The sequence below is a fragment of the Haliaeetus albicilla genome, chromosome 17 (genome assembly GCF_947461875.1).
Source record: "Haliaeetus albicilla chromosome 17, bHalAlb1.1, whole genome shotgun sequence".
NCBI lineage: Eukaryota > Metazoa > Chordata > Aves > Accipitriformes > Accipitridae > Haliaeetus > Haliaeetus albicilla.
The window spans coordinates 30,006,112-30,030,724 of NC_091499.1; the positions used below are offsets into that span (position 1 = coordinate 30,006,112).

Below are 24,613 nucleotides of genomic sequence, written 5' to 3' on the forward strand. Positions count from 1 at the left end.
CACCTGGAAAGCTTATTTTTATGTTTTGCAACTCTGGAGTTTGAGCTGTGATATTGAGGACTGGCAACTCTTTCAGTGCCCAGAGAGAGGGTGCCAGTTTTGAAATCTCTTTTACAGGTGATGTGAATGCAGACAGTTGGGCTCAGAGTACAAGGCCACATGCATGTTAAGCGGAGATGTTAAGCTGCTGGCATCAGCTGTTCCCTTGACAGCCGTTTTTTGGCTCAGAAGCCCCTGCAGAAAGGGAATAGTCTGGGGCACCACCTGTGACCCAACCTTTTGAATATGTAACCATTTCCCCCTGTTCATTGCCCAGCTTGCCCGGCGCTTGCCCGCACGAGTGCAGGGATATCCGTGGCGGCTTGCGTACAGTACACTGGAGCACGGGACTAGCTTGAAGACTCTGTACCGTAAATCAGCATCTCTCGACAGTCCAGTTCTCCTTGTCATCAAGGATATGGACAACCAGGTAAGGAGTGCTTGTTCTGCGAGGGTTGGACTGAAAGGGCAACACTATTAAAAGTTATCATTATGAAGTGCTAGTCATGCTGTGAAGTGACATCATGCCAAAATAAGACACTGGTGTTTGTTTTCTTTTATATTTTCTACTGGTTAAACTAAACTTACAGGCAGGAAGGTACATCAGCACTAATAGAAATACCCGCCTCAGCTTCATAACTGCAATGAGTGCTCCTTTTAATAGTGCCCATGGATGTATCTTCCTTAGGTATCTCAGTTAACAAGCTGTCACAAATAATGCCTCTGTGGAGGTCTAGTACTTCGGCAGCTCCTAGAGTTGGCATTCCTGTTGCTATTGTTGTCATCTGGCTTTTAACTTGCAGAATACAAAAGATTTGCAGGAGTACTTGCTCATCTGATGTACTTTACTAGTTGGTTCTTCTAACATGAAACACCATCTCAGTTGTTCTTTAGAAAGTATTTTGAAATGTTTGGGCTTTTTATCTTGAATTTTGCACTATCCTCAAAAGTACTTTAATCATTTTATTCTGACAGATATTTGGAGCATATGCTACACATCCCTTCAGGTTTAGTGACCATTACTATGGCACTGGTGAAACATTCCTCTACACATTCTGTCCAAATTTCAAGGTAAGTGGGTGTTCACTTTCTCAAATAAGATTTTTAGGTTCCACTGCTGAAACATTTATGAGATTTTTATGGAGACAGCATATTTGAGTTTAGAAGATGTGCTGGCTGTTGGTGAATGCAGTTAATCACTCATTGCTTCAATGCAATGCTTTAAGCAAAAGTGGCTGTAATTATCTGAAGTGCCGAGAGGACAGTTTGTAAGGGTGAGGAGAGGGTTTTAAATGGATTGAAGGGGAAAGCAGGGAGGAGTAAGGAGTGGACTGTCAAAGACTCACCTTGGAAGGCAGTGATACCAAGAATAGGGTATAATTTCACATGTGCTTAGGATCAAAGTGGCAACAAACCAGAAATAAGAATGCTATTGAAGTACCCCTTAATGTTCATGGCTTAGCATTTTTCAATATTGAACACATTTTTCCTTTTTAACAGAATGCCTGTTGATTTAGAGATGCAATGAGAATTCTAAAAAGGTTTAGGGTGCCTTGTTCATAGCTTTAAGTATGTATTGTTCCTTTACTTTCTACCTATTACCTCTTGCTCCTCCCCCTTCAAAAAAAAATAAAATAAAATATGACCATATCAAAAAATACCTGCTAAGAGTCAGTCCCCAGTAGTTTTCACAGTCCAAATATATTTGGTTTTTTTTCCCCTCCTCAGGTATTCAAATGGAGTGGGGAGAACACCTACTTCATCAATGGAGACACCAGCTCTCTGGAGCTTGGAGGTGGAGGGTGAGTGAATGTTTGGTTTTCAAATCACGTAGCTAACTTTTTTTTTTTTTTTTTTTTTTTTTAAATGAGACTAGGAACAATGATAGTTGCAAGAAAACTAATCAGTAAAATGGCTGAACTTACTTTTAGTAAACTGTTCAGGGCAGATACCTCAGCAATCTGATTTCTGTTACAGACCCACAGTAATTTCCATTGCTTAAGGAGAATGACTGATGTTAGGCAAGTAGGGTTTGTTGTTTGGTTTTTTTAGCTAGAAAAAACCCCAGATGTTTTGGGTAGATATGTGTCTCATTGCTGAAGCAGTTTGCCACTGAAAGACAATCTCTAATGACAGTTTTGCCATCAGCTTCTAAGGTTTCTCACGTGGTCCTTATTAAATTGTCATTATTCCATGGATACACAGAGCAAGGATACAGACAGTTCTTAATCGGGTCCTGAGTTTCAAAGGTCAGTGGGTATGAAATCAAGGCCTAAGGCTATACGACTTAACTAAAGCTGACTGCAGGCTGCACCACGGAACATCTGGGCATGATTTGCATCAGGAGTGTATATACACCCCGCCTCCTCCTCCTAAACCAGAAGGGGCCTAGTCCACATCCAAACAGCCAAGGAAGGGACCCCAACGCCTGCACCCTCGTCTCAGCCTCAGCCACAGCTGGCGGTGCAAACAGCTGAACGGCACGGAGGGCTGCGGGCGCACGCTCGGTCCTGCGCTCTGCCCCGCTCGCTGGCACAAACAAAAGCAAGGGGACTGCTCCACGAGCTTCTTGGCAAGGGCTTTGCCAGCTCTTCACGTTCAGTCTAAGAGGTCCTCAGAATTACCTAGATTCCTCCTTGTCGCTGCTCTGGTTGTTCCTACAGCTTCCAGTATTTTTACTGTTATATATAACCTGAATTTTTTTGTGTATTTCCTTTTTAGTGGCCGGTTTGGCTTATGGTTAGATGCAGATTTGTATCATGGGCGAAGCAACTCCTGCAGCACCTTCAATAATGACATCTTATCTAAGAAAGAAGATTTCATAATACAAGATGTAGAAGTATGGACATTTGAGTGAAATACTGACTGCCTTAAGGACTGGATCCATTAGGCACTTAAAAGCTAACTAGAAGGTGCAGGCTGCCTCACAATGTTACACGCTTTTTCCTCAAGTTTGTACCAGAGCATGACTACGCAAAAAAACCCCAGCCAACCAACCCAAGAAAAAACAGAGCTGGTTTTGAGAGGCAGTAAAGACAGAACAGTAAGAGATCAGTCTGAAGTCTTTTTTACTTCCAACGCTCCTCCATCGAAGATACAATGCTTATGAAAACATTCATGGTGTATAGGTTGAAAACGTTTTCTGTAACTGTGAAAAAGATCCTGTGGGAAAACTATAACTATCTAGTACATTCCATGTGTATTTATGTTCAACGTACAAATGCTAACCAAAAATAAAAGGTTACTTTACCAAAATCTACAGCATACTGTTTGCCATGGAAAAGAATCACAAATAGGTGTATACAGCACTTAAGGGAACATGTTTTTAAAATCTTTTTATTTATTGTTATTGTATAGCAGATTTTTTTTTTTGTAAATGCATTAGCTATGAGTTTTTCCTTTTAATATTTCAAATCTCAATTTGATAAATAGTTACTCTTCAGGTAGGTTTCTTATGCCTTGATGTTTATTCTGAGTCAATTTATTTGATTTCTGACGTTAATTTTTGTATTTTTATTTTGTAAATGAGATTTGGTTTTTGTTTTACCCTAATTAGAGGGTTTGTTTTCTGGCAGAAACACTTGAGTGCATAATTCTGTTTTGGTTTTTTCTGAGGGAGAAGGTGGATAGTGCTTCTTATTAACTCTGCTGCCGCATTCCTGTTAATAGGAATAATAATATTATTTTGGCAGTGTATGGAGACATTGGGCAAACTGCCACCTACTATAGACTGTATCAGCTCTGTTGCAGTCAACAGAATTGGGACAGCACGCTCTGAGCATCTGCCCTTGTATTATTTGACTGTTTATGAAGGACAGTTCTAAGAGAGGATTGTTTTTCTGTATCACCACCAAATGATTCAAAATAAGCCACCCACTGTGCTTTTATGAGCATTTCTCTACAAATTGAAGAATTTGTTAAGGAGAAAATACAATTGAGATTTAGAGAAGAATGCTATTTCCCTAACAGGCCAGATCATGTTAGTGTAATACTTGTTTTCTTAGTAATTATTTATATGATTTCCTTCCCAAAAAAGACTTGAAGCAACAGGCTGGTTTAGGATTTGACGGGCAACTAAATATTCTTCTTTGTTTTTCATGAAATAATCGGATACTTCCCTCCCCTCCCCCGCAACGCTAAAGAGAAAAAGACTCCATGTTACAAAACGAAAATTTCAGTAAATAGGGAGAGTGTGACAGAGGACTGGCAATCTTTACTGTTTGCTAAGGAATTCTCTTTTCCCATTAAGCTCTGGTTTTGTTTACACAAACCAGGCCTGACCAACATTAGGACGCTGTCCTGCCCTTAGACTCAAATATGCCATTGTCCTGAGAAAGGCAGGGTTTAGAAACGGTAGTGTGTTTTCATGCGTTAAAACAGTACAGTCTAATTTTGGAATATTATTAACTGAGTAATACAACTCAATGTAGTTACTGCTCTTCCCTTTTTGATTTAAAAAAAAAAAAGGCCAAGTAGTTTTCTTTCAAGAGCATTACTAAATCTTAATTCTGCACATAAATTTCACAGTCTAAAAACCAATGCTATATACAGTAAGGCTATAACACGCTGCACGTGAGCTTTTCACACTTCCCTTCTATGTGGTCTACTGCATCCATAAATAAAGTTCTTACTGGTAGTGCTGTAAAATATTTTTGGAAGTCGCTAACAGCATAACGCTTTCAAGATACCAGGAATATCTAATACTGTTTGCTCTTTTAAATGGTGGCAGACCACTTAATAGTTTAAAAAAAAAAAACAAACCAACCAAGTTCAACATTTTACATACATTTCACTATTGCTACCTACAACTTACTCCATTATATTATCCTTGTCAGAGCATATCTAAACGCTGTGGTCTTATATGCAAAACAGTGTTGTTCAATCAAAATTCTGTGACCCTTGAAACTATGAATATTGAATATATGTAATGCAGTGCTATCACAATATTTTCAATAAAGGAATTTATGCATTCAGAAACTTCTTACAGATGTTTTCTCTTTTATTCATGAACTTTAGTACATTTTAAAGGTGAAAGGGTGCAGCTTAAGTTACAGGTTATGCTGACAAATACCTACGTCTCCCCTCAAAAAGAGAATTCCAGTGATATCATATCTTAGAAACATGGCTAAGGATATGGGAGCTTTTGGGTTGGGGTTTTTTTGTGTGTGTGGTGTGGCATCTCCTGAAATAGAGCTGTTTCGTGTTCACTCAAAGATAGACTGTGACAAAAGGCTAAGAAATACCAGTAAAGAGTTAAACAGTCGACCTAGTAGTTCTCCTTGCTTCTCTCAGCTGTAGTGAATGACATGTATTCCCTCATCTTTTTTGACTAACCTGTTCCCAGGAGTCAAAAGTCCATGTACCTTATTTTTGTATGCACCTTTTTCATATTGCTAAAGTGTTGATGTATTTTTCTTTCTGTCCAAGCAAGACAAAGGCGTACAATGCCTTAAAGTTACTTGGTTCTTGGCTTGTATTGGCTTTATGGTATACAGAGGTGGCATTAAGAAAAACAAACTACGATTACACATGAAACAGAACACATATGCTATCGGCGAACCTTCCTTTGAGTGAAATGGCTGTAAGATTTTTCTTACTGTAAAGTAAGAGGAAAATTCCAGTCACTAGTAATTTTTCTCTCAGAGGGAGAACAAAAGGTTGTTCTTGCAACATGAAGCATGTGTCTTTTTGTGGTGCTCGGGTAAAGAGTTTTGATTCAGGACAGTGGTGAAATGCTCATTCACAATAAGGCTTGTAAGTACACAGGTAAGTGCGGATGTTTGATTTGGTGCTGGTTTCAGTGCAGTTTTTTCACCAGATGTTTTGTACAAAGCTGGCTTTTGAGCAAAGTTACTTTCAGAACAATCCTTGAGTGTAAACTGTCAAGATTTCACTTGCCTGTTTACAGCAGAGAAAAGGAGCAGGTTGGCTCATTGCAAAGGGATCGCCTTGTGCTCTGCAGGTCGGCAAATGCTGGCAAATGAGCTTCTTCAGGTAGAATAGCTAACAGTGTCCTATTTGTACAAGCACAGCTTGCATGCTCTGAAAGAAATGCATTTCTGAAAAATCTCACTCTAAATTTTGTGACTCGTTACCTCTGTAAACAGTACGTCCTATCATCTGTGGGGCAAGTCCTTTGTGCCATTTGGGCTGCGTGAAGAACATAAACACTGCAGTTCCACGGTGGGGGATTCTGCAGCTCTGCAACTCTAGTCTAATGAACAGCGCAGGCGATTTGAAATACAAATTGTTAAGAAAACATTTTTAGAAATTGAAGGTTAGCCACCTCTTAGACATACCCTTGGTTAGCTTTGGGGGCAGCTGATACGCTGAGGGTGGTGAAGCCCTGGCCCAGGTTGCCCAGAGAGGTGGTCGATGCCCCAGCTGTGGAAGCGTTCGAGGCCAGGCTGGACGGGGCTCTGAGCAACCTGGTCTGGTTGAAGATGTCCCTGCCCTTGGCGGGGGGTTGGACGAGATGACCTCCGAAGGCCCCTTCCAACCCAAACTACTGTACCATTACATGAATTGAAGGAGCTCAGGGTGCGTTCCGTTCATTTTATTCCCGGTTTGTACCTGTTTCTTCTTAGTGAAAGCTCGCGGTCAGCAGGCTCCGTGTGTTTGTACTGATGCCGCAGGCGTGCGGCGGGAGGTTTGCTTGGGCACACCGAGGGAATTCACACCCGCTGTTTCCCCCTGCCCGCCTCAGATCCATTCACCCCAAACCCTGCAGACGTTCCGGCTTCAGAAAAAAAAAACAAACGCCGGGGGTTATGTCGGAGGCCGGCGGGAGCGCACCCCCCCGCCTTTCCCCTCACAGCTCCGCGGGCGCGTTGGTTTCCGCGCCCGCCCGCCCCCGCGGGCAGGTGGGCGGGGCGCTGCCGCGGGCGCCTGTGGTTGGTCCCCGCCCCTCACGCCCCGCCCCTCCCCTCTTCCTCCCCGCCCCGCCCCGCGCCGGCAGGGGGCGCGCGCGGGGGCCCGGCCGCAGGCGGAGGGCGAAGGGAAAATGGCGGCGGGGGAGGAGGAGGAGGGGGCGGCCGCGGCCGCGACCGCCGGTGAGGGGAAAGAAGCCGGGAACGGCGGCGGTTACGACGGCAAGTGCGCGTTCTGCAGGATCGCCCGCCGGGAGGAGCCGGGCACGGCGCTGTTCCCCTGCCAGGTGGGTGAGGGACGCCCCGGGCGGCGGCAGCGGCCTCCCCCGGGCGGCGGCAGCGGCCTCCCCCGGGCGGCCTTCGTTCCTCTGCCGCAGGTGGGGGTCCTGCCGGCTCCCCCGCGGGCAGCGGAGGGGCTTTTGTTGGCCCCTGGCGGGTGGTTGTCGTTCGTTGCCTTTTTGGTTTTTTGGTTTTTTTTAACGAAGAGCCGGATTCCGGCTGTGGCCGGAGTGAGGGCTCCTGTGGGGATGGGGGTGCCCGAGGGGCAGGGCTCCGGGCGAGCGGGAGAAGGGGCTGAGGGGCTTCGTGTGAGAACGGGGGGGATGAAACCCCGAAGTGCTGCGTGGGTGGCCTGGGGACAGCCCTCCCGCCGGGCGAGGCGGTGCCCCGGCTGCCCGCGGGGGAAGGGTGCCGCTTTAAAGGGCTGGGCGGGTTTGGGGTGTCCTTTATGGAGACGGGGCGGGGAACATCCATCGGGAGGGAGCCCTTCAGCTCAACACAACAGCTAGGAGCCTTAAAGCTGACGCCGGGGAGCGCTGGCCGCAGAAGGTCAGCGGAGGACGCAAATCGCGCCTGCGAGCCTTTCTGTAGGCTGGCTCCGCACATCCCAACGATTTTTGCTGGTTGCTTCTAATATGGCGTTAAGCATCATCACGTCGATATGGGGAAGGCGGGCCTTGTTACCTACTCCTTGCCAGTATCCTCGTCCTAATCAATTTAATGCGTTTGCATCCTTTCTTAGTACGAAGACCTGGTTTGCTTCAGAGACATCAGACCCGGTGCCCCCCACCACTTTCTGGTGGTGCCGGTGGAGCACATGGGAAACTGCAAAACGCTGAAGGCAGAACACATACCTGTAGGTAAGGCTGTAAGCGTGCGTTCAACCTAACGGAAAGTAATTTTGCACAGCCTTAAACAGTGCATTGTCAAGTAAATGACACCTCTGAGCACCGTTTAGTTGAGGATGTAAACGTGGAAATAGATGATGTGAGTGAGTGTAGGTAGGGACTTGCCCTTCCTGGGAACTTCTGCGTGCTGTTCCAGAACAGCATATTTTTTTGTGGTTTCTAGAAAAACATTGCACTAGTGCATGAAATCTCTGTTGTTTGCACTGAGCATAGATGCCTCCGCGTTCTGTTGGAACCGCAACTTTGTTTTTAAAGTGTTTGCATGCTGCTTCATTGCGTTTTCTCAGATATATATGCAATTTTAAATTATATGAAAAATTACAGAAGAATTTTATAAAATTTATATTATTTTAAAATAAGTGCTACATTAGTTTTCAGGAAAAAAGGGACTGAGAGGAGAAAGGGAAATGGTGTCCCAATAAACTTAAATAATTTTTGCAGAGATAAAGTTCTAAAATATTGAAACTATGATTTATTGTTGATAGGCTTTTTTTTTTTCCCCCCGTAAGAAAACATTGTCCTGGAATTTGTTTCACAGGAAATGCCTAGCTAAGTGTGTTGAGTAACAGAAGAAACTACAGCCATACATGCATGAAGAGATTCCACCTGAGGGAAATTTACAGGTGATGCAGGAAAAGAATTGTAGTTGCAAATCTTGCATCACTGTATTTCTCTTCTAAATGTAGTTTTCTCCAGAAACAACTCCTCTACATGTTTGGCTTCAAGACGATTCCTTAGGCTTTTGCTTTGACGTTTTGTACTAGGGTTGCTCTTTTTCTCAGTGATACAGTAATGAAACTTTGTCCTAGTAATAAGTAGGACCGACAGATTTATTTTATTTTCATTTGAATTTATGTACTGTCTCTGAAACTTCCTAACTTATGTCAGGCTGCACGGGACCTAGAGATTAAAGTCCTGTAGCTGAGTAGAAATATAACCCTGGAAGTAGTGTAGACATCATCATTCTGACCAATCAGTATTTGTTGGGGTTTTTTTATAAGGGTGTGGTGATAGCATGGCTTTGGCCGAAGTTCTTAGAATAATGTCCCACTTAAAAGCATCATGAGTGCGGAAATTGGTAACAGTGGCAATTTTCATGTCAGTCATTGCACAACACTGTCTTGACAATCTTTGTTTGATTATGAGTAGTTACAGTATTTATCTTTTGAAAAACCTGTGCGTGTGATCTCACTGTAACCAGTTTGTTGAAGTTAATATTCTGAAGAACACCTTTTTTAAATTACTTGATGACATACGATGTGTAAAATATTACTTAAACATTAAATGAAATTTATTTGTGTTTAATAGTAAAGAGAATGATGGAAGTTGGAAACGCTGTCCTCCAGAGAAATAATTTTAATGACTTGAATGACGTAAGGTATGTAATGGAAACCTTCTGTGTTTATTGAGTATGTTTTTTACTTTTCAGAATGCTATTTTAGAGATGGTGGCAACAACTGCAGTGTGATTTATTGAAGAAATCAGGTCTGCGTTCACGTACCGCATGACTTCTCAAGTAGAATGTGCTGGCATTGAATACAGACTTTTTTTCTGAGGAATTTCCAGCACAGATTGCGCTCCAACTCTGAGATTCTTTCTTGACCACATCTTGGGATAGAGAGGGCACTTCAAACAACTTATCTAAAAGGCTGCTCTTTAATTATGTGCTGAAAATATGCTCTAAATCCTAGATTCCAAAAGAGAGGTAAACTTTGTCCTATTCAGGCAGGGCACAGCATTGTGTTTCAGTCATACCTGCATTCTTTTGATTTTGGTGCTGCACCCTTTAGTTTAAGTCAGTGCCTTTGATAGCCGAAGTAAATTGTAATATAATTTAAATAGTGTAGAGTATAGGGAAGCTGGGCCTTCATGTTTAAAATATGTAGAAACTGCATTCACAGGGTGACAGCTGGCTTTCCAGCTGAAAACTAGATATGATACATTTAAGATACATTTTATTTTTTTAAACTCTCCTTTTTAACAAAATGTATCTTAAATAGGGAGATGTGAAGGATGAGGTTAATGGGCTTTTGAAAAGGTTCCCTGAGAGTGTCCTGAAGGGAAGAGGCATGGTTTTTACAAGGAAAATGCAATGCATTGAGTTGTTAATTCAGTTGATTATGTTAAATAACTTACGATGTTCCACTTCTTCCTGAATTAACATCACCAGTATTTTTCACTTGTTTTCCTTTTCTGAAGGATGGGTTTTCACTGGCCTCCATTCTGCTCAATATCCCACTTGCATCTTCACGTCCTGGCCCCAGCCAGTCAGTTAGGATTCTTATCCAGACTCGTGTACAGAATCAATTCCTACTGGTTTATCACGGTAAGTGTAATGCAGATGAGCTTTTTGGTAGGTTTTCAGTTGCAAGCTGAAAATGTGATGTCTTTTTAACGTTTTAACTATGTCCAAAAATGCTTTGAGCAATTATTGTTGTCATTACTGTAATTAATAGTTTTGTATATTTTGCATTAACTATTTGCAAAAATATAATGTTAAAAACCTTAATGTTTGTGCTTATTAAGGGGAGACGAGTGCCAATAACATTAACAGCAAACGATACAGGAGTTCTGGATCTAATGTGTAGCTCAGGTGAATGTGATGTGGTTCTGAGGACACTTTATAAGTAGTTGTTCTTTAATTTAAAAGGATAAATTCAAATGTGATGGACTGTATTGTACATGCCCTGGTTCATCCCGTTTAGGTGAAAAACATGTCCACCTAATGATTGCTTTTATCAGTTCACATGTTTTTTCTCATCTTGTCATCTGTAGACTAAAACAAGTGTCTGCTTTACAAAAATGTTGTTTGCACTCAGTTGTGTCAGTAGAGATAAGCAATGAGACTAAACTGGCACCGACTAAATCACCATTTGAAAATCTCTCTCTCGAGAACCAAAGCTTACCCTCGCTGCTTTGACGCAGCAAAGAACCTGTCCTTGCAATGTAGCTACAGCATCCTGGTGTCATTGCACAGCCCCAAAACAAAGATGCTGAAAAAGGTCTGTCTCGGCTAAAGAATACAGACAGCCTTTTACTTGAAGAGAAAAAACTCAGCTTCTCCACAGTGGTACCTTGCTGGAGATCTCACTTAGCTTGAAAAAAGCAGATGTGTCTTTGCTGTGTTGTAGAGCATCACACAGATATTTGGCCCTCAAAGTATGGCTGTGTAGTTTTACTGCTTGCTATCTTGGATTAGCTCAGGGAGATCTGTACCAAGTTTGGTTATCCAATATGGATGCACTTCAAAAACTACTTTGCCCTGTTGTCAAGTTGGAAAGTGTTCTTGAGTTGTTTTCGGGTTTGGGGTTGGTTTTTTTTTTTTTTTAATTGTAATAGCTTGAATGTGATACTTGTTAAAGAGCTCAAAACAAGATTCAGATTACTTCATTTTCAGTTGCTCCACACTTTATCTAGCTTTATTTGCAAATAAACTGCAAGAGCTAATTAAGTGCTGTTAAGTAGTTCCTACGTTTGGTAGCCGATTGCTTTTTTACTGTGTGCATTTAAAACATGCCAAACTTAAGCTTTTCACCTTTTAATGTGGTTTCTTCGGAGATCTTATTAAAACCTCAAGCACTAGTTCAAATTAAAAGATTAATTCAGTGGGACTGGCAAAAAAAAAAAAAAGGCTGACAGTAAACTGATTTGTTTCAAAAGTGGCCATGGTAGTCTCCATGTGCCCAGTTTGGCCTGCTAGAACAACGATGGCAGACTTCCTTGTGCCCTGAGCCTTTCTGAGGGCTCTGTGGGCTGGTGCTGTTACGTATACCAAATACAGCTGTCCCGGTTATGCACTAGATGCATAAATAGCCATACAATGAGAAAAGTATGTGTGAGCACAGTGACATAACCAAAGAGTGGATGTATATCTCATGACGTGAACCACACACAGGAATGCACTCCATCCCTCAGCAATGTATGTGGCTGGTGTGCAGCTTGTGGGAGATGAGAGGCCACAACGTGCTGTTCTGGAGCATCTCCCAAAGAATTCCAGGTCTCACAGCTTGGTGGTTCTGAGCACTGCTGCCTTCTGAGGTCTTTAAAACCACGCTGCTTTATCTGCTGTTTATTTGCTCAAACATCCTCTTGACTTTCATGGGTTCTGTTTCCTCTTCTGATCACCTAATGGGAGTTTGATGAAAACTGTGAAAAAGAGTCTGCTCTTTAAAGCAATCATTGTATTCTGCTTCTGTTGCATGCTTTGTCTGTAAAAATGAAGAGTAAATGCTCTGTCAGTGTCACTATTTTTAAAATGGAATTTTCAGTAAACTGAAGGTCCACGGTGTAGTTAATGCATTGCTTTCTCTCTTTCATAGGCTGAACAACTGATTGAGCGACTGCAAACTGAAAATGCTGCCAACTGAAAGCACTCTTAGCCTTGTGTTGCTAGCCAGTTTGTTCTTTGTCTTTGAACTCTGATTTAAGGTTGCACAGTTTGATGTTGCCAATAATATACAAGGATGAAAAAAAAAGCTTTAGTTCCTTATGAGGAAATATACACAGAATTTGTAGCTGCCAACCTCATTCTCCCATTGAGATACTTGAGTCTGTATACTTCTCTGACAATAAGGCAATGTATTTTAATTATAATTTTATATGTGTGTATATATATATTCATAACATACACACTCATATGCACACATGCAGAGAACTTTTCCTAGTAAAAGGCAGGGTATAGCAGCAGAATGTATTGCAACTAAGGCAACAAGTTACTACTAACAGCATGTACACGGTACCAAAGGGAATATTTGTTGCGGAATCAAGCTTTTATTTTAAGGATGCATTGTTCTGGGATTGCAAGTAACATTTAAAACATTCAAGTTTCCATCTGTATTTGTATGATACATTACTTCTGCCTAGTTATTAGTAGGTACATTGCTGAAAGTACACTACTGACTTTCTGGTGCTAAACCACTTTAATGTATTACCTGGCTTATTTGCATGACAGCGACATAGTAAATGTTGACTACAATAGGTGCCCAAGATGTGATAATGCTATATAACATATAGTTTAAACGTATGTGTAAGTGGTTGTATCTTGGGCTTAAAGATTTTCCCTCTCATGTGCACAATACTTTAAATTAGTTATTGTATGTTTACAAAAGATGTGAAGAGTTCAGAGGAATTGATTTAATATGTGGCTCTTCTGCATGATGGTAGAAAAAAAAAATCCAACTTTTTAGATGGGTCTGATATTGTTCTCACTGGAAGTCTCTTGGAGATTACTAATGCCTTGGCTAAATTTGATTTCTAAATGAAGTCATAAGAGAAATGGGTCTTTAGCACAGTGAGCATGTGGCAGGCTTGCCTAATAGCAATGTGATTTGAATTTGGGATAGCAGGGACTCAGCCCAAAATTGGAACATGTTGGGTTGCTGAAGGAACCTGCTGAACATTTGCCTTTGCCCTGTGACTCTAATCAGTAATGCTGGTGCTCTGTTTTTCAATACCATATTAAGGCAGACTGTTTGGGAAGTTAAAACTCCAGAAAACAGGGAGTGGGTTTCCTTCGTTCACAGCGTGTATCTCTTGGTGCCTAATTCATCAAGTGTCCTTGGCCGATGCATTTAGATGCAGCTGAGGTGATGATGGTCTCTTGCACCTGCAGGCTTCACGGAACATTATTTGCTCCGTGTTTTCCACTGATCCAGCACCTCTTGCCTTAGGGGTACAATGTATTGTGATATTCTTCCAGTAAACTATAGGTAGTATTTCAGAAAGTTCACACCCTTCTGAAGAACAACGTTTTCTACCCAGAAGAGTTTATACCTCTCTTTTCTGTAAGACCTTGTTCCTGATACCGTCCTGTTATTCTTAGTGGGCACTCACATGTCATTTGCAGCCCTTTAGGGTCTTAATTTGTAACATTAGAAACGAAGAGTGTGAATTAAAGCCACTGACTACTTCTGTGCAATAGATTAGGACGTTTGAGCTGGCGCCTAGCTTTATGAAATATCTGTACATTAAGATCTTTCAAGAGTTAATACTGTATATGTGTTCTGATTTAAAATTAATTTACATAACTGTATTTAACTGTGACATGTAATATTAAAGTATCAACGTGAACTGTTGTCAAAAAGGATTAGTAAACAGAATAAATGCTAATCTTGGAATGATCTTCCAGTGCAATGGAACGGTTGACTGGGGGTGCTGACCCTGGATAGCCCTTTGCTTGCTCTTCACCCCCGACACCAGTGGGATGGGAAAGACAATGGGAAGAGCAAAAGTGAGAAAACTCATGGGTTGAGATGAAGACAGTTCAATAAATGAAGGAAAGAGGAAGGAAAAAAACCAAGGTATGTGATGCAAAGGTAATTGCTCGTGATCTCCCACAAGCAGGCCAGTAGCAGTGGCTTCTTCCCCCCCCCCCCCCAAATGCCACCTTCCTCAGCTTTTATTGCTGAGAAGAAAAATTATCTCCACCCCAGCCAGACCCCGTATGTTGTCAAATGTGCACAGAAGCACAAAGGTCAACTTCTCTATCTTACATTTGAGAAGGGTCCCGCTAGTGACAACAAGACTGGAAAGGTAAAAATCGGGGTATAATCTAGCTTCCCAACTTTGGTTGATGAACAAGATGGGGAATTAAACTTTTCTCTGACAGCAGCAGACAGGCCTCACACCAGCTCAAAACAACAAAGCATTCAACAGAGCCACGTTAATTACTGAGATGAATGCTCAGTATCTCATTAGTGTTTTTCAGCATAGAACCCTGTTCCATTTTCCATCTGTATTGACAAGCATTCTTGGACTTAGCAGATAATTTTTTTAATTAGGCTAAGAAGTATTTTCTGAAAAGCCTATCCTCATGCTTTGAATATGTTTCAGACTTACTGGCTAGTCCCTGGAAGAGGCAGTAGGCAGGTCCCGTTAACTATGTCACCCTCTTCTACAGCAGCATTTTAAAACTTCCAAAATCATCTGTAGAGCTTTCCAGTGAGCAAAGATCAATAAAATACTCCTGGAGAGGGAACTCGGCAGCTCTTACTCTCCAAGAGCCTGGAGAAACAGAGGAAAATTGCTTAGCCACTGCACCTGGCTCTGTTTTTCTTTGATCCAGTATTAGCAGTCGTAAGAAAAGCTGCTTTTTTGACTACATGTTTAGGAATGACAAAGCTTTATTTGTACTCGTTTGCTCAATTGTTTTACATAAACTCCCAACCTAATGCGAACCCAGAGAATAATGCTTTTATGCTGAAGTACTAACTGCTCCCTCTGAAAGGATGAAACAGATATACAACGCTGTTAAATGTAGAATAAAAAAGAAAAGTTTGTGTTTTGACTAAGGGCAACGTTTTCAATGCGATTAAATTGATAATAGTTCCTCGAGCTCTTCTGAAGTCTTAAGTGGGAGTTGTAAACAAAAGCATAAAAATGGGAGCAAACCAGTGAAAATTGTATTTGAAATTTGACAAACTTGGAGACAACCAAATGCTGCATAAAAACTCGCTGTCATTTCAAACTGACATGCAACGTTTATTGAAGTGCTCAAAGTGCTTTCAGTGTTTGACAAAATACAGATAATCCCCATACGATGTGCAGTCTAAAACATGCAGAATTCACAGGCTTCAAGTGGAGGAAGAGGAAAGACCACTGAGGGAGCTTGCCACAAAGAAGTGAAGTTTAGGAGAGGTTTGAAGAGCTGAAAGTTACTTAGTAGGGCAAGAACACCTTTTAGAAGGTCAGAGTTTACTTACTGCTCCAAATAATCCGTAATATGAAAAAAGCCTCACACGCTACAATTTTTGTAAAAGTAATTTAATAAATTCTGTTCTATTTACTCTAATGTGAGCCTGCTGCAAAAAAGTTGCCTGTTTAGAAGTTTAAATTCCTGTTTCATCTGTAGATGCCAATCTAATCCCCACATTGCAGATGAGGGAGCTGAATTTTGTAAAACTTGTAAACTATTAGCTAAACTGAGTCATGTGGATTAGATATGCTGCGCTCATGACTACAGAAGCTTCAGGAGTAACTTTTTATTCTGGAGCGTACCAGTGGGCAAGCTGACAAATTGTATTATCTATCTTTTAGACTCCTTTTGAAATACCAGCTATTGCTGGGAGCAAGAGATGGGATTTGTCAACCTGCGTGCTGACCCAGTTTGGCAACTTGGTGTTTTATAATCATTTGCATGGGCACAAAGAAAGATTTCAGTCACTCTTTAGAGAATGCTCATCTGAAGCTGGCAGGGAGGAAGTTTGGCCCTATAATTGTTTAAAAAAATCCATCCCTCTATATATAATCTTTTTTTATAATAATCCTTGATTTTATTCAAAATATCATGATAGGGCAAGCTTTTTTTAGTCGCTTACAAAGTGGCTAAGAGCGTTTCATTAGGGCTTACTCTGCTTCTATCTGTTTTGAGCAGAGGTGTGCTTAAAGCGCTTGCAGATGTACTCAAGTGATATTTAAACCAACCAGGAGCAGGAGAGAGCGCAGCAGCGGCCACGTACGTGTCTAACTACTGACATGGCAGTGGAAGCCTCCATTCCTGACACGTAACTATTTGAGCCAACCTTAATAAAGAACTAGTAAGTTTACATGAGCTGGACTTGCATCTTGGGGTGCTCAGGCTACACGCTGCCTCAACTGTGTGTCTTTTCATGTAGTATTTGTACAATGTCTAATAATGTATTATTTTTCCTGATATTACCATCCTGTTTATCAGCTGGTGACACCTGAACCACCTGATACTGCTTCCTGCAAGCTATGAACTAATGCTACAGCAGAATTGACTGGATTTCAAAATCATTAGAATTAAACAAACTGCATTCCACAGCTGTATTATAAAAAGCTTGATTTGGTTTAAAATCAAAATGTACGTACACGCTTTATCTAACAGGAGCTGAAATCCACTGAGGTGTGCTCGTGTCATTTTGGCAACAAATGCTTTTCCAAAAACCAAAGCATTTTAAATGTGTTAAGATCACAAATTATATGTCTTGTTTTCAGCTGCAAGACATAGATTTGTTTAGGAAGAAGGAGTGGGTTTGAAAACAAAGGGCATGCACACCAGCAGTGCCTGGTGCAGCACATATTGCCCAGTTTCCAACATGGTAAAATTATGTGGTGATTAAAACCCACCCTTGTTTCCCCATCCATGCTCTACCTGCATCTGACTCCCCTGTCCCCCAGATATACTTATTTCAACACATTAAATTCTTTTCTTTTTTTTCATTGTCTTTTCACTAGGAAAAGGAGGCAGAGGGATAACAAAATCCGTATTTTTATTTGCTCAGTCAAAAGGCTTATTTTGATGCAAACCGCCATTGGATGAAAATGTCAAAACAAACCCCCATTCTTTCAGGCTTTTTGCAAAAACACATTCTTTTCTATAAATAGCATAAAATAATCTATCATTTTTATCAAGTTCATAGTTTATATTAAATTTCAATATCCTTTCAAGGCAAGAGAATATCTTACTTTAAAGACCCACCAAGTAGTGTAGTTAATACCACATAAAAGCTTTTATTTGCACAGGTAAAACCCAGAACTTTATGTTTCTAATTATACAGTTTTCTTGGTGGGAACTATTGTAAATACAGCTCCTGATTATTTTTAATAGCATTATTACAACTATTGTATACAACCAATCCTTTTTTTTTTTTTTCCCTAAACACAGAGAAAGTTTCCGCAGAAGAACCATGAAGGAAATTGTTATCAGTCATCTTTCAGTCTCAATTTTAACTAGCTGATCATTTTTTCTCCCAGTTTGGCAAATTCACAACTATGCTCTGAAAGCACAGCTCTGCCTCATATAAATGAGGTGTGGGACTGCTCCACTGTACCTTTATTTATACATTTGGCACTACAGGATCTCTACTCTCCTCCTCTTGTAAACAACATTGCTACATTTTGGTGAAAGACGAGAAAGAGCCACTTTTTTTTTTTTTTCTTCTCACAAATGCACAGTGCTCCGATATATAGTTTCTGTTGCCTTTCACATCTTTATATTGTGGCACCCTACTTTCTATGAAGGGATATAGCTGAATTCACCAAAAAGGCTGCAGAGCTTTGTGATCTGCTAGGGTATGACATAGCACTAGAAGAACAGAACAGGTAGGTAAAAATGGTATGAGATACAGAAAGAAAAGAAAAAAAGAGACACAGAAGGTTTGGAGAAGGTATGATAATAAGAACAGACTAATACCAGGACTAGTGCAGCTCTCCAAAATACATGCAAGATGCAACTAATTTAGGAAACATCAGATATGCTTGCCGTCATATTTCTGTAAATTCAGGAATTTTCATATACTTCATGAAAATAACTTCCATTTATTCAGTTCCATCATGTGAAAATAACCTAAACTTTTGCTATAAACCAGGCTCTTTTTTTGAAGTATATGAATTCCCACAAAAGTTTTCAGTTCCATGTTTTACAAATCAAAATCCCACGTACAGCGAGTATTTCACAACCTACAAGAATCAGTGTTGTATGGTAGCAAGTTAGTAATTTATACTTTCAGTAAGCTAAAGCAGTAATCCAGCAGAGTTATGTGAAGAACTGCAATATACTTGGTAGTGGATGACAATAATGAAAGGAAAATCCAATGGCAGTGTGATGGATTAGTAGATTATTTGTGATTTCTGTCCAAATCTCTACTATTCTTACAAAAATATTTTTTCATCCTTCTCACCCGTTTTCTCTCCTGCTCGTGCCCCAAGAAGCAGCTGAGTTGAAATTTTGTAATGAAAACCTCTTTCAAGATGGTATCCAGCTATGTTTTCCCAAACGGAACCATGCAGCAGAATTCATCAGATGAGAAAGCCTTATTCTAGCAAAGTGATGATCACGTCATCATCTTTTCCTTGCCAAAGCATTTCACCTTCAAAATGAACCAGACCATGTTTTCTGGCTCTTAACAAGATTCCCACTACTTTATTAGAAATAGTCACGTATGTTTCAAACAGCTGCCCGAATGTCACACTCACACGTCCATCTTCTCCCACCTCTCCAGTGCTTCTAATGATCAAGCAGAGCTCTTCCACTTCCTTTCCCACATGTGAGTGAGCATCTTTCCCCCTCTGCTCTGTCTGAGACCCTTCAGGGGGTCTCCCGTAGGTGGGATCTCCTCTGTGAGTATGCACGGGTTTAGATGCAAGCCTGTTGTTGTTGCTGAACGGGTTCTTTCTCTGATATTCAACGTGATCCTCTGCCCAGGTCTGCCAACTTTTCCTCAAGTCACCCACTGCACTGGTAGCTTTAGCACTCTGCCCTTTATCTTCTTCCATTTCTTGAAAATGTTTTATGGCACTCAAGCAGGAAACAAATCAATGACTGGTTGTAACTGTGGTTCCTGGGTGCACTGTCAGCTGTGAAGGAAAAACAACAAATCACCTTGATGATAATTTTTGGAAGAGTTTTGCCTGAGTGAGAGGCAAAGCTGCTGAAAAAGATGTTAAATATCTGAAGATTTTGTTAAGTCCACCCCTAACCCTACAGCGCTGAAGAAAGTAAAAGTGATTCAGCTGAAATTCAGAAGTCGTTTTGTAACCCAGGGCAGTAAGTTATGCTTACAAGGTTACACGGCGTACCACCGGTCCTGCAGTTACTGTACATACCCCGCGGCCTCCGTGCGACGCAGACGTGGTGCAGTAGTTACTCTTCATGCAATGACACCTTTTAAAGAACTTTATCCTTACAGCCAGCAGCCCCGCAGACTTCCCAAGCAATCTGATGCGGTGCTGGCTGACCTGTTCAGCACAAGCTTACTGACAGGCGAAGAGAGCAAACCATTCCCCAACAGCCAGCGCACCAACCCATACACAGGGGTGGGCAGACTTTCTCCTGCCTGCACACTGCTTAAAGGTGGACAAATCCACGCTGTGCCGGCACAGTTCCCACAGACTGTGAAAGTTATTATGCACAGAAAACGTTACCTGGAGCCGAAATGCCGGTACGTGGTGGGAGCAGGGGGATTTTCCTCACCGGGCACTGAAAAGAGAAGTAGAAATCCAGTTAGCGAGCGTGGCACCACCCGCAACACCCTGTTCAGTGCAGAAGACAAAACCAGCACAGAGAGTTCTCCCTTAAAAGGCTGTGCTGCACAGCCGTGTCTGCCAGGGAAAACCTCCAGGGAGGCTGCAGGCAAGGGAGCTTGCACTCCAGAGGTGGAACTGCCCAGCCCCTCTGGGTACACTGGCCACCTATGAAATTACATGTGCTTACATCATGGACTATCTCTGCAGTACGTAATTATTCTGGTGAAGCAGGGACGGACTTTTATGTACCCATAGAGATCTGACTGTGTTATAACTGTGTCTTTGCTGGATTGTATCCTTCACCTGTTGAAATACACAAACGAGAGTTTCCATATAGTACATTAGTACAGCTGATACTTTTCTTACAGGCGTTGGAGATAAAACAAGAGGATTAGTGCTGGCTTTTCTGTGGGGAAATGGACAGAAATGCAAATTCTGAACAACTTAATAACTGAATTATAAATTAGGTATTTCTGTATTTTAAAAGCATTGCTTTTTTTTTTTTTTAAAGTAAGGTTTCATGGGAATTTGCCCATATACACATGTTGATGCTGTTGCATGTGAACCCCACAAGCAGTGTACAGAGCTCCCTGAATGCACCAGCAGAATGTGCAAGTCACAGTCAAAAAACACTTGTGTTGCCTTTGGGTCTAGAACAGTGCATGGGGTGAGCAGAAGATGGCAACACAATGGCTGCGAAAGAGAATTGAGAAAAATCAGCAGTGGTACACATTAAATAATGGCCTTTCATTCATAGGCTCTCACTTTTAAATTGAAACTCATGATTGTCATATGATCCTGTTGTTATATGTTTTGTGAGAGGAGGGTGGTTAATTCTAGCTTCCTGGATAAATTTCAACTTGAGTAATTACATTTTGTGTACTTAAAATTCCCCCGAAGGCTAAAAAGGATAATTGTTCTTCCTTTCCCTCCCTGAAATAGTTATGTAATGCTGCCAGCGTAAGATGACTCCCCAAATCCACGCTAACAAACTGCTTGTTTCTCCTCAGTGCCAGTACAGGAATGTATGTTAAGTTTACAAACACAGCATCTGAAAAGCACTTTGGTTTTATGTCAGGATTAAATACTTGATAAGTCTTACTTATTAATATACATCCACTTTCAAACTATGCTGAGCAGCATATAGAGACTGCCAGCGATTTTGCACGGATCCTCAAGTCAAAAGCAGGAAAAAATGGGGCTTTAAATTCTTCTGTAGAAAACAGTATCACTGGAAAATCGAGGTATTCACCGTCTGAGAACAGACAGCAATGCTCTGCAGATAAAGTAAGCAAAAGCCAGTCTCAAAGAGATTAAGCTTAAACAATAATACCAGTAACCCCTCCTAGAGGAGTTTCTAAAATGGAAGCTATACAGCTAGGAAATTTAAAGCTAGACAGATCAGCAAAATAAAAGCAGAGTTCTTCCACTGAACCACCTTCAGCAATCCCAAGGTTTTGTAAGCAATCTCAGACTCGCGGGGTTTGTCAGCAGTTCAGCAATGTGTTTATTGCTGGGTCTCAGCACTCAACTGCTGAGGTGAACAAGCCTGACCCACATCTACCTCTTTTCTTTCTCTTCTAGGAAAGTTCACGTTTAGCTGCCGGTTCACATTTCAACTGTTTCCTTGTTGATCGTCAGGGCTAAAGCTTCATAGCAAACCTTAGTTTTGATTACTGCAGGAGGACATAACCAGAGAAACTGCAGGATGAGATTATGGAGATGCATAAAGAACGCGGCCCATGCAGTGGTCGCAGGTCATGAGCAAAATCTTAGCCATCTAGAAAAAAAGCTGTCCAAGAATCAGCACAGAAAATACTGAACATGAGTTCAGCGCTGAGCTGGCCTGGTCCTAATAAAAAGCTTACCGAAATCTGGATAAGCCGAACCTTTCGGCTCAACAGAACAGGGAGATCAGTGAGTACGGGATTATAGGTATCAAGTCTAGATGTTAAAATAAAACAAAATACAAGCTGCAGTACAACCCCCCCCGTTGGATAGTCACATCTCTGCCCCTTTCCTGGGAATCTCTTCCTCGTCTCCATCTGCTCCCACACGCATCTCGCCGGCGCTGACCTCCTTCCCGTGGAAAAACGAACGCCGCTCCTTTGGTGTCTGTTAATTGTTAATGTGATTTAACGATCCGCCCCACCGATGCCAGCGAGGGCAGGTTATCGCCGGGGGAAGGCCAAGGCCCAAACCCGCCGGGCCAGCGCCCGCCTCAGCTCCTCGGTCACGAACCCCCTCAGCGAAACACGGCGGAGCGCCTGTCCCCGCAAACGGGTATTTATTTACTCGTTAATTACACACAGCTGCTACCGCGCTGACGTACGGCGCGGGTTCCAAAGCACACGCAAAACGTCCGTGAAGAAAAGGGCGCAGAAGAGGAAACGACCGCTAATTAATCAGCGAGCAGCCCTTCGCTGCCGGCCCCCTCAGCCAGCGGAGCCGGCGGCAGCGCCCGTACCGGGGCGGGAGGGCACACGGGGGTCCGTGTGTGTGCGCGGGGTCCGTGTCTGGGGGGGGGGGGGGCTTTTTTTCTGCCACACGCCTCCCTCCCTTACCGACGGCCGCGCTGGGGCCGGCAACGGCGGCGGCTCTTCCCGCTCCTCCCGCTCCCGCCGCAGCGCTGGGCCCGCCCGGCGGCGCATGCGGCCCGGGGTAGGCGGGGGAATGGCCGGACATGGCGCTGGCGGCCCCGGCGCTCCGGCGGTACCTGCTGCTGCTGGCGCAGGAGCACCTCGAGTTTCGCCTGCCGGTGAGAGGGGCCGGGGCCGGGAGCGGGGCCGGGGCCGGGGCCTGCTGCCGGCCGCCCGCCCGCTGAGGCGGAGGTCCGGGCGGGCTAGCGCGGGGCCGCCCCTTCTCCCCTCGGCCTTGCCGCGGGCGTAGGCTTCGTCCTCCTCGTCCTCCCTCCTCCTCCTCATCCTCCTCCTGCCCCCAGCCTCCATGGAGAGCCTCTGGCGTTAAGGCAGCGCTTTCCCGGCCGCTTTCAAGAGCCTTTGGGGCTAGGAGAGGTCGCCAGCGAAAAGTAGCTGGGGGCTCCAGAGGGGAAATGGAAACTGGCTGGAAAAAAAAAAAAAAAAGGGGGGGGTTTGCAAACACGTTTTTAAAGGTCTTGGTTTGGTGGCTTTTTTAGTTCGTTTGAAGCATGCAGGTGTTCCCGCCGGCGTGGTGCGGGTAGGTAAGCGGGTGCTGCCCCGAGGACAGGCGAGGCCCGCTCCATCGCACGCCTTTGTGGGGCGGCGTGAGGCGGGAGGGTGCGGAGAGCCTCATTTTCCAGGGGAAGACTTGGGCAGCAGCGAGGACGGGGCTTCTCTGAAGCCCTGGGGCCTGCCGGGATCCAAGGGAGAAGGTCTCCAAGGCCTCGGCGGGCGTCCTCGTCACCAGCCGCCCTCCTCCACGTCGCACCGCTGGCCCTGCGGACGGCTCGCTTTCGGCTTTCGGTTCCGAGCGTTCGCTCCTGTGCGGCCAGAAGGGTTTGAGCGTTGGGCCAGAAGGGTTTGCCAACAATCTGGCCAACTCAGGGTCAGAGAGAGCGGACCCGCTTCTGCGGTGGGACGGCAGCGTTTTGGGTTTTGGAGCCAGCCAGTCCTGCCTCAAATCCTGCAGCCTCCTTGTCGTTGACACGTTTGTGCCAGCTGGTTTGCAAAACTTGGGGCGCGGAGTTCGTTCCCTGTCGCTAAAGTGGTTTTGCCTTATCAAGTGCTATTCATGGAAATCATTAAAACAAAAATAAATGGTAACGTACCTGAAGCTGCCTGGTATTTTTTATGAGTCCCTGGTGGTTTTTATGGGTCCTTGCTGAATGTCTGCTTTAGCATATGCTCAGTTTCTGTTTATAACAAACCCTCTTGTTTGTAAATTTAACTTGTGATTGTTTGTTTTTTTTCCCATGATGACTTACAGAGTTACTATACCCTGTAACAAATTTCGATACCCTAAGTGCTCTCCTAGGCACCACCTTGAAGAGCTAGTAATACAACATCCAGGGTAATATTGTTTAAAACAGTGCTGAAATGCAGAGGGTTTTTGTCAGAATTGGTAGGTCATCATTACACATGTTTTAAAATACTTAATGTGTATTGCATCATTTATTTTCCTTGTTTTCATTAAGGCTTTCTTTTGCACGTTGCTTTTTACTATTTGCTTTAAAACATTAGTTAATGCTCCTAAAGCCTGACCTTTATATTTTCACTTTAGGAAATAACATCTTTGCTCTCGCTTTACGGTGGACAATTCAGCAGCGAGCAGGAAATTCGTGTAAATGTAAGTGAGGACCAAATACTTTACTCAAGTGCGTGTATGGTGTACAAGTATGTTCTTTGTAGTATTTTTATTAAATGTGGATAGCTGAATAAATTTTGAAGTTTCTTAGGAAAATAAGGAATCTTCTAAAAACGAGCAGTTCTCAATTTCAGTAAAGACTCGAAACTGAGTAAGAGATGCACAAAACGCGCCTCAGGATGCCTCCGTTTAACAGTGTGAAAAGAAACAATGCCATCTGCTGGGAGGCTCTCCTTGCTTTTCAGAATA

At 42.9% G+C, this 24,613-nt stretch overlaps 3 protein-coding genes and 1 long non-coding RNA gene across 11 annotated transcripts in view; 3 read left to right on the forward strand and 1 right to left on the reverse strand.

The window, feature by feature from the left end:
* NCOA7 (nuclear receptor coactivator 7) overlaps positions 1-5,016 on the forward strand; it is a 101,230-nt gene extending 96,214 nt beyond the window's left edge. For all 7 annotated transcript variants that reach the window (XM_069805180.1, XM_069805177.1, XM_069805183.1 and 4 more), the window contains 4 exons: positions 317-469; positions 1,015-1,110; positions 1,768-1,841; positions 2,761-5,016. In XM_069805180.1, coding sequence (XP_069661281.1) covers positions 317-469; positions 1,015-1,110; positions 1,768-1,841; positions 2,761-2,896 — 459 coding nt within the window. In that variant the 3' untranslated portion in view covers positions 2,897-5,016. The remainder of the gene's footprint in view (positions 1-316; positions 470-1,014; positions 1,111-1,767; positions 1,842-2,760) is intronic.
* A 1,981-nt stretch (positions 5,017-6,997) lies between these two features.
* HINT3 (histidine triad nucleotide binding protein 3) lies at positions 6,998-14,215 on the forward strand. Its single transcript, XM_069805188.1, has 5 exons — positions 6,998-7,195; positions 7,930-8,047; positions 9,404-9,473; positions 10,295-10,421; positions 12,415-14,215. The coding sequence occupies exons 1-5, from the start codon at positions 7,043-7,045 to the stop codon at positions 12,460-12,462; spliced, it is 516 nt and encodes a 171-aa protein (XP_069661289.1). The 5' UTR covers positions 6,998-7,042; the 3' UTR covers positions 12,463-14,215.
* A 983-nt stretch (positions 14,216-15,198) lies between these two features.
* Positions 15,199-20,261, reverse strand: LOC138689598 (uncharacterized). The gene is made up of 2 exons (XR_011328514.1): positions 19,979-20,261; positions 15,199-19,411 (listed from the first exon to the last, which is right to left on the reverse strand). It is a non-coding gene; the product is annotated as an uncharacterized lncRNA (long non-coding RNA).
* A 2,436-nt stretch (positions 20,262-22,697) lies between these two features.
* TRMT11 (tRNA methyltransferase 11 homolog) overlaps positions 22,698-24,613 on the forward strand; it is a 28,257-nt gene continuing 26,341 nt past the window's right edge. For both annotated transcript variants that reach the window (XR_011328513.1, XM_069805185.1), the window contains exons 1-2: positions 22,698-22,838; positions 24,281-24,346. Coding sequence is in view for 1 of the 2 variants with exons in the window: in XM_069805185.1 (XP_069661286.1) it covers positions 22,764-22,838; positions 24,281-24,346 (141 nt within the window). In the remaining variant the exon portion in view is untranslated. The remainder of the gene's footprint in view (positions 22,839-24,280; positions 24,347-24,613) is intronic.

Bases quoted from the DNA above. Each gene is read 5' to 3' on its own strand.
- HINT3 (XM_069805188.1), top strand. From the start codon at position 7,043: ATGGCGGCGGGGGAGGAGGAGGAGGGGGCGGCCGCGGCCGCGACCGCC. The intron at 9,474-10,294 runs GTATGTAATGGA...CCTTTTCTGAAG, and splicing joins AATGACTTGAATGACGTAAG to GATGGGTTTTCACTGGCCTC. The intron at 10,422-12,414 runs GTAAGTGTAATG...TCTCTTTCATAG, and splicing joins ATTCCTACTGGTTTATCACG to GCTGAACAACTGATTGAGCG.